Raw genomic sequence first — 18,633 nt, 5'->3', positions numbered from 1 at the left:
TTAGGAGTGTCTCCCAAGAGTGCAGAGAGCAGCAGGGCCAGCCTGGAGAGCTTTCACTCCACATATGTGCCGGTACTGTTTGAGCAGCATCATTTCCATTTCTTCGCTCTTGAAGGTGATTAACATGTTCTTAGGTTGGCCAGTTTATTTTCTGGCTTACAAATATTTCCAATTTCCTTTCAAGAAGCACTCTTTTCTTCTGATACCTTTAGTAGTGAGGCAGCTGGTTAAAAACAAACACTTTTTTACACTTACAGGGAAGAAATGAAGTTTGTGACTGGCAGAGATGCAAAGAGTTCATGGTATCAGCAATAAATCATTTCCTTTACATAGGAAGTATACTAACCATGTCTAAATAAAATTCCTCCTCCCTGGTTGCCTTAAGGTGGCATTATTTTACAAGATACTATATAAAACAGTTTATGTTTTTTCATCCTAGTAATTAATACACCATGCTTATAGATAGCAGGATTTATGTATAATACGACATCGGAAACTCTGAAAATCGCTTTAGAAACCACTTAATAAACAGTGAAAGATGTTATCTTAAGATGTTTATCAATATAATAGGTTATATTAGCCAGGTACAAAATAGGTCTAGTCTAGATGCCTAGTCCTATTTATCAGTAACATAATTTTATAAACTCTTGGATTACCTGTAAAGTATTAATATATCTGTTCAATTTTGTATATGAATGTCCATATTGGAGTAATGGGTAAAGATCAGAAGTATGGAGTTTGCCGTCTTCTAGAATAATTTGCTGCATAATGGTAGGAATAAAATCTTACTGCTGTTAGTACAAGAAAATGTGTGTATTCTGTAACTTTGTTTCTGTGACCAACCTGTTTGCTATTGTCAATAGCCTACTAATTCAAAATAGATTTCTTTTGGTTCTAATTATGCTTTGAGCAACCTGGTCTAGTGGAAGGTGTCCCTGCCCATGGCAAATGGGGCTGGAGCTAGATGATCTATAAGGGCCCTTCCAACCCACATCATTCTGTGATTCTATGATTTGACTATAGCTTGTGTGTCATACACATTTCCTATATAAAACAGAACTCTATTGATATTTGCTTACTTTTGGTTAAAAACAAATCATAAACTGAGTTTTAAAATTTAGTTTTTCTTGAGACTAGCCCTGGTTCCATGGTGATGGCTTCAGAGCTATTTATTTTTAATAAGAAAGAATTAATGCCTTTAAAATCTCTAAATTCTACTCAGAATTATTTTCAGTGCAAAGTGTAATACCTTCACATGACATCTACTCCTTCTTCTTTTGTTTTAATCATTAAAGGTGAAATGCCAATCGTGCAGAAGGCTGCAGGTTTTCCCATTAACTCCAAAAGAAACAAGATTTAACTAGATGCCTTTTAAAATAGGAGTAGATGTAACATGGCCTGTAAGCTAAATCTGAGGTTAAAATCCAAAAGAGAGTTTATAAAAAATGTCTGATACCCAGTTATATTTTTAAAATTGAAACAAACCAACAACCAGTATTTTCTTTAGAATTCAGTAGGCGGTACAGGCTCTATTTCACTGACGTCTTTGGGAGTCTTATTGAGTGAAGAGTAAGAAAGTACTGAATAGAATACAAAATACCGGTTAGGAAAATAAGTCTGAAGAAGCCTACTCAGATAAAAAGTTAATGCTAAAACTATTACCAGATCCAGATAATAGAAGCTGAAAAATCTATAAGTAGTGATTTAATTGGAAAGAACTTCAGATACTCTCTTGCACGAATTGAAGACTAGTATTTCACCCTTTCTGTCACAGAACAAGTTAGGCTACAAGAAATCTAAATGACACAGTTGAAACCTTTACCCATGAAGTTACTGCAAAGTACACGGCTTCATAATAAAGCTATATATCAGATGAGCTATTCAAAACTGATACTGGCTTCTCCCCAATGATTTATAAAGTCTGGAAAGCTTTATAAACAGTTTTTAGAATCAAATCCTGAATTGGGAAATTTTTGTTCCTTAGTTTTCATTGGAAATTCTCCACATTGTTCTTCAAAGGAACTGGTGTTCCTAAACTGGGTATCTCCTTCCAAGTGTTGTACCAATCTCTTTTCCTTGATGCCATCGTTCAGAATATGGAACCAATATCTCGGCGCAAGGCAGATGTATGTAAAGCCAATATTGACTTCCTACTGATGCATCAGATTTGCAAAATAACCGGCTTCAGATGCCAGATCCTGCTGGTTCAGAAATGTTATCCCGTCCCTGTCTTGTCTGCTTGCCTTGTAACTCTCCATGCTAGTAACTGCCACTTTTCGGTTATTCAGCATGGTCAGAGGCTATTATGTTGCTGTCTTTGTTAATAACAATAAAACATATATTTCTTGACTTAACTTAGCTAAGGGCCAAAGCATAATGCAATAATCGTAGAAAAGGTATGCTTTTTTAGGGAGAACTCTGATATCTTTTAGAAATAAAGCTTATTAATTAATTGTATAAATTGAATTATAATGACCTTCCTAATAAAATATTTGATATAATTTTTACTAAAGTTACTAGGAATTTTTGTGCTTTTCCTACTGTTTGAAAGCCTCCTTCTGAACCTTTGGGATTGTAAGAAGTTTTGGAGGTTTAAGAGGAAGAACATTTACTAATTCCCAATTCATACTGGCATAATTAATTAAAAGCATCTAAATAATTGTCTAGAGACTTCATTAGCTTTCTGCCTCCTTGTTTCCCAGAGAACTGTGTTATATAGTAATGGAAAGCTCAAGTAGGTGGAAGGGAGACTTTAAGTCTGGACAACTTAATTGAATAAAAGTAGTTGAAATCTTATTTCATCTTGCCAACAGCTGCTGAAGCTATTTATAGTCAGGTAAACAAAAATGTTTTGATATTTACATTTTGTATGTAGTGTTTGATGACTGGAAGTTTAATGTAAGACCTTCTTTTGATTTTGTTACTAATTGTCCTTCAGATGGTTTTCAGTGTTCCCACAGTATGTGTAGAGAAATACTGCTGTCCCCACTGGAACTTAGTGACTGTTCAAGATTAAATGAACTGCTGGGTGCTCTGGTTTACTACATGAAGGACATTGCTTGCCATTTCGTCTTGGACAAATTAATATTTCCTAGATGTTTTCAATATTTCCTCCCCTTCTCTTCTCTCCTTTTATATCTCCATGCTTCATTCTCCAATTTTACTTCATAGAATATCCTCTGATTCTCATTTGCTTATGGCTGCTGATTGGATGTAATTCACACACTCTTCTCCATTCAGATGTTCTCCTTCTGTGTTTGTTCTTCTAATTTCACTGGTTGCATTCAGTCACCTACTCACATTTCACAAATTTTCAGAATTTTTCACTGTTTGTGTCCGACTTGGGTGACAAGAGCCATGTCTACTCTGATTTTGTAGCTGCAAGACCTCACTTGGCTTCAGGATACTTGGTTCCGCAAAGTATAAAATACCTAGTGACAATAGAATCTAATTTTTATAGGTGCTAAAAAAATACTGTTTTCACTAAAGTAGAAGGTCAAATTAATTAAAAAAAAATCCAAACCTTAAGAAGCTCTATTCACTTCAGTTAGGCATGCAGAAATTATAACAAGTAATTTATACTTGCTTTTGAAAGTTTAAAGTACTGTCTACTTTAAGGCAATACTTAGAAAAACAGGAAAGTTTAACCATTTAATAGCTTTTAAGCTTATTAGAAAGGTTAGGAAGAACTATAGATGTGGAATATTTGCATCTTGGAATTGTGGAATTGTTTACATTTTCAGATATAATTACTAGCCTGAAATAAAGCAACAATATAATAAGCAACTAGTATGTCATAGTAACTGGGATAAATAAAGTTTGTTTCAGTTAAGGTCTTTTATGGAAATAATAGATGGTTATTTTTTTCTTTATAATGTAAGTAAAAACTGTCATTTTTTGAAGTATCTTCATATATTTTTCATCTAACTTGAGGGTAATTTCAAGCAGGTTGGCTTGAAGAGGTTAGGGATGGGGATTTACAGTTTCACAGCTAAACCTGTCATGAATTTTAACAATAGTGACCACCACTATAACTGCACAATAAAAGTGAATATACAGACAACTATCTAGAGACTTTCAACTGTAAATTCCCAGGGTTTTAAAGTTCATGTTAATGAACTGTTGCAAATATATGCTCTGAACTGTCTGAAGCAGATGCAAACATAGGCCTACAAGAAATGGATCAGAAGTAATTCAACTATATACAATAACTTTGACCATTGTAATGGTGACTGACTGGGAATAAATTAGAAGTAAAAGGTGTATTTAAATTTCTGCACAGTACATTTAGAAGATATTCGGACATGCCAAAACTATGTCTGGGAAAAGCAATTAGCCAATTAATATATTGTGATTTCAAATTTAATATTAAAAGAGTCTCTGCACACCAAGGGCATTTAAGCATATTAGTTGTTAATTTTTATTTCTTTTTTTAATAGCAAGCCCAGAATCTTCCATACAGCAAGTAAAAACACAGGTACCAATGAAAATTAGTTTATATCCAATGCGTACTCCAAAATACTGGAAATTAAATGCATTTTATACAGCAACATCAATAAGAATGTAAGATAGACAGAGCTGCAGTCAGACCGTCTGCACCATGAGCTGTTTCTGGCAGTGGTCAGTCACAAACGCTTAGGAAGAGATTTGCACCATAGGCAGAAGGGGGTGTAGTGGTCACTTGCTTTACCTGTCCAGCTCCTGAACCTTAGGGAATCCCCTGACCTGCAATTGTTTGGTTAATAGTTAGTGAGCGACCTTTCTTCCATTGTTTTTACAACACCCCATGACAACATGTAACACAGTTGGATCAAGTATTATAGATGTATTGTTTTGGTTTGAAGGGTCTGCCTGATAATCACATTGGTTGACTCCAAGTTCTTGGGTTCTGGAAAGCAGCAAATTATTATTCTTTATTCATCCACCTTCTCTTGGCTAGTCATGATTTTATACACTGTTAGAACAGCTGTCCTCCATGGTCTGCTTTTGTGATTTGTGATATCTCTTGTTGTATGGAAGCCTTCATAGATCTCTTACAATCCTTATCCTCCTCCTGCCTGTTTTGTGGTTTTTTTTTAAACATATTTATATCTAGTTTGAGGTGAAATGACCAGAACTCTGCTTGGAATTTATGATGTGGGTGTGCTATGCTGTATACTACCAAGGTTTTCTGGTTTGTTTTCCATTTCTTTCCTAATAATTCATGATGTTCTGTTTGAGATATAAGCTGGCATTTTCACAGAATCATATGTAGTGACTCTAGTTTTTCTTGAGCAGCAGCAGCTAACCTGCAGCCACTTACTGGGTGTGTGAACTTGGGAAGGGAGGGTTCATGTTTGAAATGTTTAGCATTTATCAACATTCAGTTCCATCTGCTGTTGTATTGTCTAGTGAATCAGTACCCTGAAGTCCTTCTACATCTCCTCACAACTCACTTGTTACTTCAGTAATGATATACTTTCAGAAAATTTTGTTCTATCATCAGTCACACCCTTCTGTTGATAATTTGGGATGATACTGAACAGTTCAGGATCCGCTAAACACAGCTACAGTGGTTACCCCTCTTCACAGTGGTAACTGATTTACTGTATCTGACCTTTATTGCTGTCTTTTTACCTATTGCTTTTTCCATTACTTTCTATCCCAGATCTGCTTAATTCCTTTAGAAAACATTTGGGGGAATCATGCCAGGAGCCCCCTGGAAATCCAAGATATGCTAACCAGGTTGTCGTGACCTTATATGTTTACTAATTCCACATAAGGAGCACTCACAGAGCTATAAAACATTGCATCCACCAACAGAAGTAGTGCTGAGTCTTCCTTTTCTGTTTCATTTATCTTTATTTTCATTCACTCTACCCTTTGTTACAGTTCCTATCGTGTTGTCTGTATGGGCATCTGTTATATTTGTATTTTTTTCCCAGATTTCCCCTGGATGACTTTCTAAAACCTGAGGACACATTTTCCAGCTTTTTTTCCTTTAGTACTGAGGGTGATTTAAATGATAAATTGCACACTATGGCTAGCAGTTCAGCGATTTAAGATTTGACTTGCCTTAAAACACAGAATGACCATTATGTTGACCCAGCTAGATGCTTTTGTTCGTTTTATCAATTTATTTTAAAGCCTTTGATAGTTTTTGCTGTTGCTGTTGTCTTCAGTGCTATCTCTTCCCTCTACATTTACATTCTGTCACTAGAGAAGAAATAGGTCAGTCACTGGGACCTCTCCTCTTTCTGTGGGAACAAAGCGCCCTTATGAAAGGGTTCTCATTGAGCTATTTTTGCTACTTAGTATTTCTGTATTTTTAATAGCAGATTTTATCTGGCTGAACTGACAGTTCTCTACAATTACCTGCACAAATCCTGTGCAACGGGGAGAGGTGAGCGCTGAGGGAGGGCAGTTATGACAATAGGAACATGTGATGGCATAAAATGGAGTTTTGCAACATCAGTAAAGTTTACTCTTTCATCCTGCGATTTGATGTGGACAGTGAAATATATTTTACTGGCCAGTCAAAGAAATGAATTATAAATAATGGGTGAAGAGAACTCTCTAAAAATGACCCTATTTGTAATAACTGCCTTGGGTTTTTTGTATATATGCATCCCAGATAACCATATCTGATCACATGGGGAATTGCATACCTATGTTATTCTCCGGAAAGCTGCCTCCACACAGTTGTTGCCTTTCCTGAGCTTTGGTGGTGTTTTTCCCTGATATGTGTCTCAATGGCATCAATTTACTTATAAAGCTTTTAACTCCTGCTGGACTTCAGAAGCACAGCATTCTTCCCATTGAAAGAACTACATTATTTTCAGCATTTTATGCTCTCAGTTTGCTGGAGGTATGAAAATTGTTCTAAAGAGGATTGTGTTCTTTACTGTATTAAGCGCAGTGAAAGAGGCAACTATTTTTCTAGCTGCTGCTGCATGTTCTTTGTATTATCTGAACTGCCTGGTCATAAGTGGGTGTTCTGTGATTATGATAGCAATGCATGACAATGATACAAAATTAATGGTTGGTGTAGTAGCAATTGATATAAAAACAGACTGAGAGACTAAAAAAGTGTCATGATTCACCTTAACCTGCAGTAATCATAGCAAGAGTTTAGTGCTACCAATTGCTTACCCTCACCGAACTTCATAAACTTCACAGCTGATGTCCTTCTGATTGAACAGTATTATCTTATGTAGTTTCTTCAGGAAAAAAATATTTTGTGCACTGAAAGAGCCTGCGCCCACTCTTGCTATTCACTTGCCACATATCCAAACGGCACATCAACCACAACAGTTATTCACATGTCCTGGATCTGCCAAGCCTTAAACATGGGTCTTCTCCTTTGAATCCCCACCCCAGACCTATACCTGGCTGTGGCAGTGCCTACTGATGATATAGCTGGAGTGTGCCTGTTGTAACTGCTCCTGTGCCTGTGATGTCCCAACACAGCTGATGAAGAGTGGAGTTGGCAGGTGGCTGGCTGTGCCTTGCCTTGAGTGTGACACAGAAAGGGAGAAGCAGTGACACCATAGTGTGGCCAGGGAATCGTGCTGTGATGCAGGGCACCACGTCTGAGGGAATCATGATGTAAAACACATTTCCTGGCTGACACTCACTTGCACAGATTCTTGGCTGTCATGTGCCATAGATAATGTATCACATAGTTCTGCACCGAACGTTTGCAGCCAAACAATTTGGTCACACATCTGCAGACCCAGCCAGTGGAGGGGAAGAAAGTAGGAAGACCTGGTATACCAGCAGCAACTTGCAAGCAAGAAAACATGAAATAATAGCATAATAATTCTGCTAATGAGTAGAAGTAGTCTATGTCCAATGTTTTGGGTCTTCAATGGATGGTTGAAATTGTGGAACAAGATTTCATCTGAGACAATTTTCGAAAGTATAATGTTTGCAGTAATAGGTTTTTTTGTAAATATTTTTTTATTTGATCTTTAGTAGGTTTGCTCAAAAGGGTGCATGTATGACTTTATATGTAAGCACAGAGTTTCATACTGTTGGGGGGAATGAGTGTTAGGAAATATCTTATGAAGACAAGTTCAGACTGTCATTAGGGAAAACAAGACACACAGGTTTTGATTTTCTGTATTTTGCCCTGAAGAAGCATAGGAATCAAAGCTCAAACTAAGAAGCTGCAGTTTCAGAGGATGTGCCAGTGGGAAAAACAGGAAACCCATGCTTCAAAGGAGTCTAGATTTCATCCTGCTATCACTTCAATGTAAAGAGACAAGAGATATCAGTAATAAAATAGCAAAAAGTCTGTGATTTCTGCAAAGTTGAACATAGAAAAATTCAGGAGTGGTAATAGTGAAATTAGAAGTGTTTTATAAATGCTGGCTTGGGTTGGTGGGTACAGAGGTAAATTCCACCTTTGGAAGGCCTGATTGCTGGTGTAATATTGGTAGGTACTTTAAAAAATTGAGGAGAGAGATGACAGGGAAACTAAAGGCAATTTTAATGCATTCGGGCCGCTTTTCATCAGTGTGCTCACTGAACTGCTTACCTAGTGACCGAATTGAGACATGCTCTGTTTTCTCTGGTAGTTAAATCTACCCAGTGCCTGCAGCTTGGATGGATTTCTTCCACCCTATGTAGCTGCATGTTTCCAGTATGCGAAACATACACAGCAAACACATATTTCAGAGGTAAATTTATAGCACTGCTGAATGCCAGCACCTCACTCCCCATTTGTCTGCCTCGTGAGACCTCAAGTTGCAACTCCTTTTTTGTTTGTTCTTTTTGTCAACACAAAAGTTATAGTGCACACCTCAAGTCATTACATTTTCAGGTCTCAGAGGTCTGCCTTTCAAGAATACAATTTTATTAAGAGGAGAAAAGCCATACTTAAGTAGAAGGAAGCAACAGTTAGTGTGTGAATCAGCTGAAATCCGTTGGGAAACAATCACATAAAAAAATTTAACAGAAAATACTTAAAAAGTTTTCAAGAGAAGGGTTTGTATATTGCTAGCAGTGAGATGCAACTTCTCTTCCAAAGTCTAACTTCTTATTTTCTCCCATTTGATCACTCCTTTCTTTCTTCCCTCTTTTTTTTTTTCTCCTTTTATTTCTTCTGTGAGTGAAGAAAGGTCTTTTGCTTTGGTGTTTTTTTGTTTTTTCTTTCAAGAAACTGTGGCTTGGCTTCCCCTTTCATTTAGTCTTTCATGGTGACATGTTTTCTGTTGATCTTGTCTGGATAAAATCTTTTCAGGATTATGTCAGACGTTCAGGTCAGTCCCAATTCACCCACATCTTGTGAGCACATAAGGCAAGACTGATAGTGTGTCCCTGGTTTGCTGGATGTTTTTGTGAACGTAGTCGATGTTTCATGTATACATCATTGTCTCTAGACTTGGGATATGTGTATAAGTGACAGCCTGTGTTATAGACCAGCTCAGACTGTAAGGGTGGATGTTACTGTTCCTTGGGCAGATGAGGATTCATGGCACTGCTCTGATAGGTTTTCCCCCTTCCTTGCTGACTGATGTTGCTACCGATGCCTCTGGCCTGCTGATGGCATCAGCAGACACTGTCTAGCACATAGCAAGAGCAAAATCCTGCCTGTTTAGGTAGACTATGTGGTGACAGATAACTTTGGGTATCTTGGAATTGAGCATTAATCTCATTTTAACTGTTGGGGTAAATAGTGCCTATTCCTTCACTGACTATTTTGCCCTCCCTGAAATGACTCTCACTGAGTGTTGCTCCCTTTGCAAATTCAGTCCTTCAGATGGGACAAGAGAGAGAGGTTTATAGTGATGTGGGTGTTCAAGAACTTTTCTAGCTGTTTTGTTTTCCCCTCTCTAAATGCCACAGTCAGGCCCAGAGAGTGAGTCTCTCCTACGCTTTGTGTGAGCGTGAGAAGCAGGTTGTATTTTATTACTTGAAGTTAAAGTTAATCCTTTGCAGCTTGTGTTCACACTGGCAAAGAAATGACAGCGGGAGTGAGGTGAGAGTAAGTGATAATGTCTTGGCATTCGACACTTAAAGTGAGTGTGTGCTTGTGAAGTTCTGACTCATTAATTCTTTTTCCAGGCAGCTGTATGGCTTAGCAATGCACTTCAGTACTGTGATGGATTTTAGATTAGACAAATAACCCAGAACAACAAACACTTTATTGTTTGATGGAAAGGGAGGTTTTTATTTGTTTGACATTTTTGTATCAAAAAGTATGTGAAAAACTGCAGGTTTGGGTTTTTCACTGTCGCTTACATCTTATAGCAATTTTCAGGACAAAAATGCCCCAAGCCACGTTCCTTGTAGGAAATCTTTCTCTAGGACTGAGCTTCAGAAAAGAATATAAAACAGACTCTGAAAAATGTTTTTTTATAGTGGAGCAGAATTGGGGAACACTATGTTTTCCTTTCCTCATTCTCTCAGAGATTACTGGGAGCCATTCCAGATGTTGTGAGACTGTAACTATAGTGGTAGGATACTATAAAGTGTTGTATGGACTTCAGAGTAAACATAAATGTAGAGACTACATCACCTGAAGCCCAGAGATACAAAAGGAAATGTGGAATCCACACTAATCACTGAAAACATATCCTTTAAGGGGTTTCAAAACACAAAAATATGTTTATTCCAAAGAAAACCAAGGAACATCCATCCTTTTTAATCCCATCCTGTGGATCTTATAATAAGAATCAACTTGTTCCACTGATATTACCAGTTTAAGATGACCGAACTTTCATCAATCCATACAGTAGTTATTACAGTAGGGAGAAAACTGCACTGTGTTTAAAAAGAAACTAAGATGAAAACTCAACAGGCAGGGTGTATTTTTCATTCTTTAGACATCATCAGGTCGGCATTGTTCCAAAGCACTGAATATGTCTGACTCTTGTATAAGAAATTATATTAAAAGTGACTAGCATTTAATCCATCAAGATCACTCTCCTTGTAATGGCACAGCAGATGGCTGGGCAATATTACTGCTCACAAAAATGATTGCTAATCAATCTATGTGCATGTGTTGTTCACTTCACCCACTCAGCTAAATAAAGTTCAACAGCAGAGTGAACCATGGAATTTTAAGCTTTTTCTGAGCTTTTAGCCTAGCAATAGCATACACATTAAGAATCAAAACTACACCCACAGCAACATTTTGAATTTATATAAAATATTTTATATCCTGTTGAAATGCAACAGGCTCAAAAAGACATATTTCTGCTTTCACCTGAGGCATTTCTTTCCCATTAGCTGTTACTACTTGCAACTCCTGCAGGACACTGTCCTTTTTTTACTGTGAAAAATTAAAACAGTGGTTTGGGTAAGCTTGTTTCTTGAATATGCCATTCCACTTTTCAGCAGTATCACTACTAGGAAGTATACCTGGAACCTCAGTTCAGGTAACTGATGTTTCCAAAACACGCAGTGACAAACAGAGGAAGCTGAAGTCTACTCTGTTGTACCGGTTAAACCTCCACGATCTTTGTCTCGGATTTTTTTGCATGATATCTTTGGCTGCAGTTTTGATTCATTGTATAGCAGTGAACTGCGATTTGAATTATGCCTTCTCAGTGACGTTATCTGTGGGTAATTGGGAATGTAGTTTAGATTGCATATTCTTACAGTGACTGAAGATTGGGAAATAATAGTTGTGTAGATTTCGCATTTCTGTGTGCATCTGTGTACATTTGCCATCTAAAAAAGCAGTATTTTCTTGCTTTTAGTCTATGTTCCTCCAATATTTTGAGTTTGTATGCTGAATACATATAAACATATAAACTCTGTCTACCTGGGAACCTTTGTATTTAAAAGTATTTTTACAGGATTTTTTTTAACTAATACATTTCATAGAAGTTTTTGGTGGTCCTAATCTTCATCTGCCATTCTTCCAGATGTAACATCTTTAAGTGAAAATCCCCTAACTTCACATGCAGGAGTAGCTGGGGGATGCAGAAGCTGTCTCAATTGAACTTCTAGGCATTTAGGCATGAAGAACTAGTCTGCTGCTGGCTACGTTTTGCTTTTCAAGCTCATGTTTTTTTTTCCTAAATCCTACTTTTCTACTTCATTGGGTTCTTATGGTATTTATTTTTCAGTCTGATTTTAGCAAACTGAGATGTATGTCAAAGTGTTACCTTTGTTGTTTCTGTAATACGCTGGAGAACTTCTTGCTTGGAGATCAGAAACCTCCTGAGAGCTGAGTTTCCTTTCTGTGCAGAAGTTACTGCTGCTGTGCAGAGAGCAGCAGCTTTAGTCCCCTACCAGGCTGGTGTAAGGCAGGGTTACAATTTTGTGGTCATTATTCACTGGAGAAGGCTGGGTCACTCTTTCCATTTTTTCTGTAGAGAACTAGTAGTGACTATATACTTGCGCATATGACTCAATGGTCAGTGAGAGAAATATAAGCTCTGACTCCTACCGTAACCAACTTTGCCAGGATTATAGGCTGCTCTGGCAGGAGCTTTCAAATAATTTCTTCTGCAATTGTCTCCATCCCTTTTTTCTGCTCCTCGTTCCACTTCTGCTTGACCCACCTAGAGTCACAGAGCTGTGATATAATTCAGGTTGAGAAGGACCTCAGGAGGATTCTAATGCAACCCCCCTTTTTTTTTTGTTGCCATGCAACTCCATAAAGATATTGGCTCCCTTGTTTAGTAATCTCCTTATTAGGCATTGAAAGGGTGCTACTAGGCACCCGTAAAACTTTCTCTTTTTCCGTCAGAGCAAGCCCAACTCCCCTAGCCTCTGTTTACAGGGCATTTTCTCCAGCCCCAACCAACCTGGTGACCTTCCACTGGACTCACTCAAGTTTGTTGATGTCTTTCGTTTATTGGAGTAGACATGTAATTTCCATCCAGACATAGTTGTCCAGATGTGGTCTAAAGATTGCTGTGTAAAGGGGAATAATGTGAGCTTCTTGTGCTCTTGGAAAATATTACAATTCAGAATCCAGGAAGAACATGAAAGTAATGTGGAGCCTATTTACTTTCTGCTAAATCCGAAGGAATGCTCTCTCGTCTGCGTCAGAGCTCCCTGGCAACCCCTGTCACCCTTATCGAAAAAATCTTTTCTCTAAAAAATGTCAGGACATTTCTTCCATTTTTTTTCTCTCATGCCATAAAGATACATAATACCTGAAAAAATAAAGTTTTTGGAATTGGCAATAAGTTGCAGTGTGAAGAACAACAAAAAGCGTAGTAAAATTAAAAGGTAGACCAAGTGAACCAAAATGAAAAGAGCCTCAGCAACTGACTCGCTACAGAAAGCGTTGACTCAAAATTTCTGATCCAAGGGTTGTTAGATTTTAGTGGCTTGAAATAAATGAATAACAATGATATTTGGACTTAGATTAATTAGGATAAAGTTCAGATGGGGATTTGCACACATCTCAAGCGCAAAGAGTGAACCAACTACCTTCCTTCTGTTAGAGAGATTTCTCACAGGCTTGTGGTTGGGAGAAGGCTTGTTACCAGGATTGTGATGTTTTATAGCAGGCCAGAGAGCTCACTGCTGGAGACAAAGTGTTCAATTTTCTTAGACAATGGCTCTGCTGGAGGGGCAGGAACCAGTTTGCTGAACACAGAGATCACAAGGGTTATTGGGTATCCAGTCAACCCTGGTAGGGTTATGTGCTCTCAGTCAAGTACTGTCCAGATCCCCTTTCTTGCTCCTTTCGCATGCTTGCTGGCTTTGAGTTAGCTTAAAAATGTCCCACTCCACCTCCCGTATCTCCTATACCAGTGAGCGTCTCCAGGTGAGCAAACGGGTGAAAGAAGGAATTTTCTGGGACGCTGGTGAAGTACAGGTAAATAAATAAGCCTGTGTTTCCTTCTCATATCCAAAGTAATAATGGGTGAAGCATAAGTGAATCCCTCTTTCTGTGTTTTTGTTAGCTAGAACACAGATACCAGAACTCCCATTTTTTTTTGTATGATGATTCTGTGACTTCCAATCTGATGCCGCAGCGATGTTTTAAAGAGGCAGGACAAGACCAATCTGTGCTGCAATGTTTATGCTTGCTGTTGCTGAAAGCCAAATTACAGGCAATAGGAACAAATGAACTCTTTTTAGAGGATGAATATGAATCTGTGCATGTTGTGGTGGTGTAATGTGTTTTGCATAGTGCAAGTATTCATCCTTACTGATTCTGCATACTTTCTGGATTCCTTCTGAATTCATTTTTTAGATCAAAGTTCCCTCATTTTTGTCCAGTGTGGCCTTTTTATTGATCTTTGCCCTTTTCTCATCCCTGATGTTGTCCTGCAGCGGTGTTGTCCTCTCCAGCATCAGCTCCTGTAACTGGTGGCTTTGTCATATAGCTCAGAAACCCTTGTGCTCCTTTCCAGTGCTCAGCTTTTAAAATTAGGATACTTCAGTGGTTGTGGAATGATATTAGCAGATTATGCTAGGAAATTTTTAGTGTCGCGGCAGACATTGCTGTGCAGCTATTTTAGGGATATGTTCTAGAGTTGTTACAAGGTTGGTAAAGAAGTATGGTAAAGAGGTAGCAGGACTTAACTACTGCAACAAAAGCATGACTCTAACTAATGCTGTTCTCGTTCTATGACATTATATTCTTGTCAGCCAAGTAATGCCAATACTGAGTAAGAGACTTCAGGGACTTATACTGGACAGTGATTCACTGAAAATACAAGAGCACATATAAACCTGACTGTTACATGTTATGGTTTTGCTCATTAAAGTGAATTGAATTAATCCTGTGTGTGTCCAGTTCTGAACTCTTGCCCACAAGAGAGACATGCACACACTGGAGAGAGTCCAACAGAGGGCCATGAAAATTATTAAGGGCCTGGAACATCTCTTGTATGAGCAAATAAGCTGTTCAGTCTGGAGAAGAGAAGGCTCAGGTGGAAACCTCATCTGTGTGTATAAATACCTGGTGGCAGAATGTAAAGGTGATGGGGCCAGGCTTTTTTCAGTGTTGCCCAATGACAGGACCAGAGTCAATGGGCACAAACTGAAACACAATAGGTAGCCTCTGAACATCAGGAAACACTTTTTTTACTGTGAGGGTGACCAAGCACAGGTTGACTGGAGAAGTTGTGGAGTCTTCGTCCTTGGAGATATTCAAAAGCCATCTGGACATGGACCTGGGCAACTGGCTGTAGGTGTCCCTGCCTGAGCAGAGGGGTTGGATCAAATGACCTCCAGGGATCCCTTCCAACCTCAACCATTCTGTGATTATATGATCCTTTGTTATTTTCCCAGTAACGAGAAACCTTTAAGGAAATCTATATCCTTTACTGTAGTTCTGATAAAGCTAGTAAGGAAGATATCATGCAATTAGAATCAATTATTTTAATGTCATGTAATCTGAAACTGTTCTGAAGAGGAAAAGCGGGCTGCACCATCAGAGTAAAAAATGATAGCTGTTTTCAGCTTCAAAACAAGTGAGTGAACATTGCAGGAGCTACCTGCTGATGCTGATGTAAGTAGTGGAACTGCAGCTACCAATGGGATATCTAATAGCCGTTTGCTAAGGAAAGTAAAGGGGGTTTTTAGTTGTGTCATTATATTACATAGAAAAAGACAGCACTTTTCAAGATGACAGGACTTTGAGAGTTGAGTGGTTATCTGCAGGAGATAAGGTGAATATGAGCAAGAAAACAAAACTGCTGCAAACAAGTTGTTTAATTTTTTTGATTTATCTTTCTTTTGTTCTTGAAACAGTGGAAGCTCTACATTTGGGAACGCTGATGGCAGCACACGGCTATTTCTTTCCAATCTCAGACCATGTTCTAACACTAAAGGATGATGGCACCTTTTATCGATTCCAGGTAAGTGGTTTCACTATATTCCTGACTCGCCCAAATGGAGGCTCACATTTAAAGGCCTCACACGAAGGTTCATAGCAAATTTTAACCACACTTTATCTCTTATGTAACCTTGTAAATGGTGGCAATTCCTTTGAAAGTAAAAAATGGTAGAAGGATTTTATTTAGAAATTAGGTCAGCAAAGTGTTAAGATGATAGTGACCATTTTGATCCCTGGAAAAAGTGTGATAATGCTGAGTCTGGAAATATCGCTCATGAAATAAATTAATCAAGTATTTTGGAAATGCAGTAAAGGAAATGAAATTATCTTATTGACTTTTATTCCTAACATACTCTTAATTTGGAAAGTGGGAGGTATTTTACTTATTAAGCCTATAGCAGAAATCTGATAAAAAATGGACAGCAATATTTATATTCTTTCTTATGTAAGGATTTCCTTATCGGTAGCAGAGTAGTATTGAAGTAGCGTGTATTCTTCAAACAAGTGCAGACACATTTCTACATTGATCTGTCAGTCCCATGGCATACAACAAACATGCAGATGCTTCACAACAAGCTGGAAGGATGTACATGTATGTATATGTATACCTATACCTACACGTATATGATTCAGAGATCTACACAGTTGTATTTTATTATATTAGATTTCAAACTAAGGGCTTGGGGAGCTGGAGTGTTGCTTTTCTAATAATGAATAGCAGCCTAGAAGTTTGCAGAGAAATACTACCTATGACTTGAAACAAATATGATTGCACAGCATCTCACTATGTATTCTAGAGAGGAATTAACTTTGCTATGAGCCACCTGTGACAATGGTGGTTATGTTCTCTATTGCTTTTCCTATTAGGTGGTGTTCCTGGTAGGTATCACCAACAGCTGCTCCAAGATCTTCTCTAGATATTTGTTGCTTTGAAATGCTATGATTATCACTATGAAATTGATTATATGAACACCATAGTTTGATAGTCCTACTCTGTTAGTTCTAACTGAAATAAGAAGATAGAAAAATTACAGAAAATAATATCCGGTAGAACAAAATCAATTGTCTTCAAGATATATAAGTCTAAGCTTTGTCTTAAACACTGTTTACGTAAGAAGCCATCAAGAATAAGATAAAACTGAGACTGTGGTCTTCAAAATTCAGAAGAAAACTGTACTGCATTGGAGAAAATCATAGCCCTAAAGTTAGATTAATTGCTGTATAACGCTTTCATCAGTATTTTTGGATTTTGTTCTATAGACTCACAGAAGAGAAGAGAAAGGTTCATAATATTTGGTCTAAAATAAGATCTTAGAGTGAATATAATTGAATATGTACAGGACAGCCTGGCAAGAAAGAGAATGGTTATTGCATAGGTACATACAGTATTATCATATTTTCATATGTGGTTCCTTTGGGTCATACAGTGCAAAAAACCTGTCCTTCGGCAGGACAGTAAGTTACATGTGTGTATGGGTAATAGAAAGAGCAGTCACTCCAAGCCTCCTCTCCCAGATCCACAGTTACATTTGATCCTGGAGAGAGGATTTGAAGGAAAAGGTTTCCTTCTCATGGTGCTTCATCCTCCTCAGTGTTCAGTATAAAGAAGAGAGGGATGGCACGTGGGTGAAGGGGCTTACTGCTGAGGGACAGGCGCTGAGGTGGCTATGAGGTAAGTGAGAAGTGGATAGAAATCGTGGAGAGGTTTAGGCTCCAGTTCTTGGCTTGTCTCTGTGTAAGCAGCAGCCAGAAGGACAAAGTATCTGAGGAATTTTTTTTGCAGAGAATAGGATTTATTTACAGTAGTGCTGGTCATTGAATTTTGCACAGCTGCTGGCCTGATTCTATCTGAAACATGGAAAATGAGCATGTCTGCTAGCATGATAATTCGACTGAAGGAAAGTATATATTGGAAATAGCTGCACTGTGAACAACCGAGGGTACTGCAGCTACCTTGCAGCCCAGCTATGGGCTTTCCTTGAAGAGATCTACAGCATATGTGTTTAGACATGAAGCTTCAGTGAGGGTTAGGTTGTAAAATGCTATCAGTTGATTTACATAAGTTACGGATTTGGCACCAATTTGACATATGCATACAAAAGAAAGTAATTCCCTTAAGTGTTGTTCAGTACACATCTTACCTATTTTGGCTGGTTGCTGCTCCATGGAGCTTTTGCATTGCTATACCTATGCTAACAATGTTAAAACAATGCAATTTCAGCTGTTGATGTGAAGTATGAGAAAAAAATCATAGTGGTGTCATACTGTTAACTGAAGTTGTAACAGCAAAAGCTGTGTTATTGCAGTTCCACATTCCCCACCAAAATAAGGCTAATACAAAAATCTGTTACTGAAGCTGCTAAATTGGAAGATGAAGACAACATACTCAATGGGGAGGAAAGTTTGACTGCAAATGTGTGAATTTTGCACTAGATTAGTTGTTCAGGTGTTTTGGAAATAGGACCCCCTGAGTATTGGACAGATCCACAATTTTCTGGATGTTTAATAGAAAGAGAAAAAAGTGCACCTGCCAGCACTGAGTTCAGAAGCCGTCCCTGCAGAGAACTCTCTGTCTGCAGTACAAAGACCTGACCTACCAAAAACAGGCTAGCTATGATAATGTTCTCCATGAACTTCATTTTTTGTTTTCCAAAGGGTGACACATTCCCTCCTGACAGTAAAATTACTTCCAGTTTGGTTTAAGCAACCTTCTGTTGTATAGAAATAGCTAAAAGCAGTGGAGATGGTGCTTCATTTGTGCAAATGCCTTTTTACAGGCAAAATTATACTTTTTTTGGTTATTACTCTTGCTGTCAGGAGGGCTGTAAAATTGTAGTTATATCTGCTTTTTTAAATAATGTGGCCTTAGAAATGAAAAAAAGAATAATTCT

The 18,633-nt window shown here is 38.0% G+C and overlaps 1 protein-coding gene across 7 annotated transcripts in view; it reads left to right on the top strand.

The window, feature by feature from the left end:
* RGS7 (regulator of G protein signaling 7) overlaps positions 1–18,633 on the top strand; it is a 266,918-nt gene that overhangs the window by 161,631 nt on the left and 86,654 nt on the right. For all 7 annotated transcript variants that reach the window (XM_009933299.2, XM_075412522.1, XM_075412521.1 and 4 more), the window contains one exon: positions 15,658–15,764. In XM_009933299.2, coding sequence (XP_009931601.2) covers positions 15,658–15,764 — 107 coding nt within the window. The remainder of the gene's footprint in view (positions 1–15,657; positions 15,765–18,633) is intronic.

This window comes from Opisthocomus hoazin, chromosome 2 (genome assembly GCF_030867145.1).
Source record: "Opisthocomus hoazin isolate bOpiHoa1 chromosome 2, bOpiHoa1.hap1, whole genome shotgun sequence".
In the NCBI taxonomy this organism is placed as follows: Eukaryota; Metazoa; Chordata; class Aves; order Opisthocomiformes; family Opisthocomidae; genus Opisthocomus; species Opisthocomus hoazin.
This window is presented reverse-complemented; position numbering and strand designations above follow the sequence as displayed.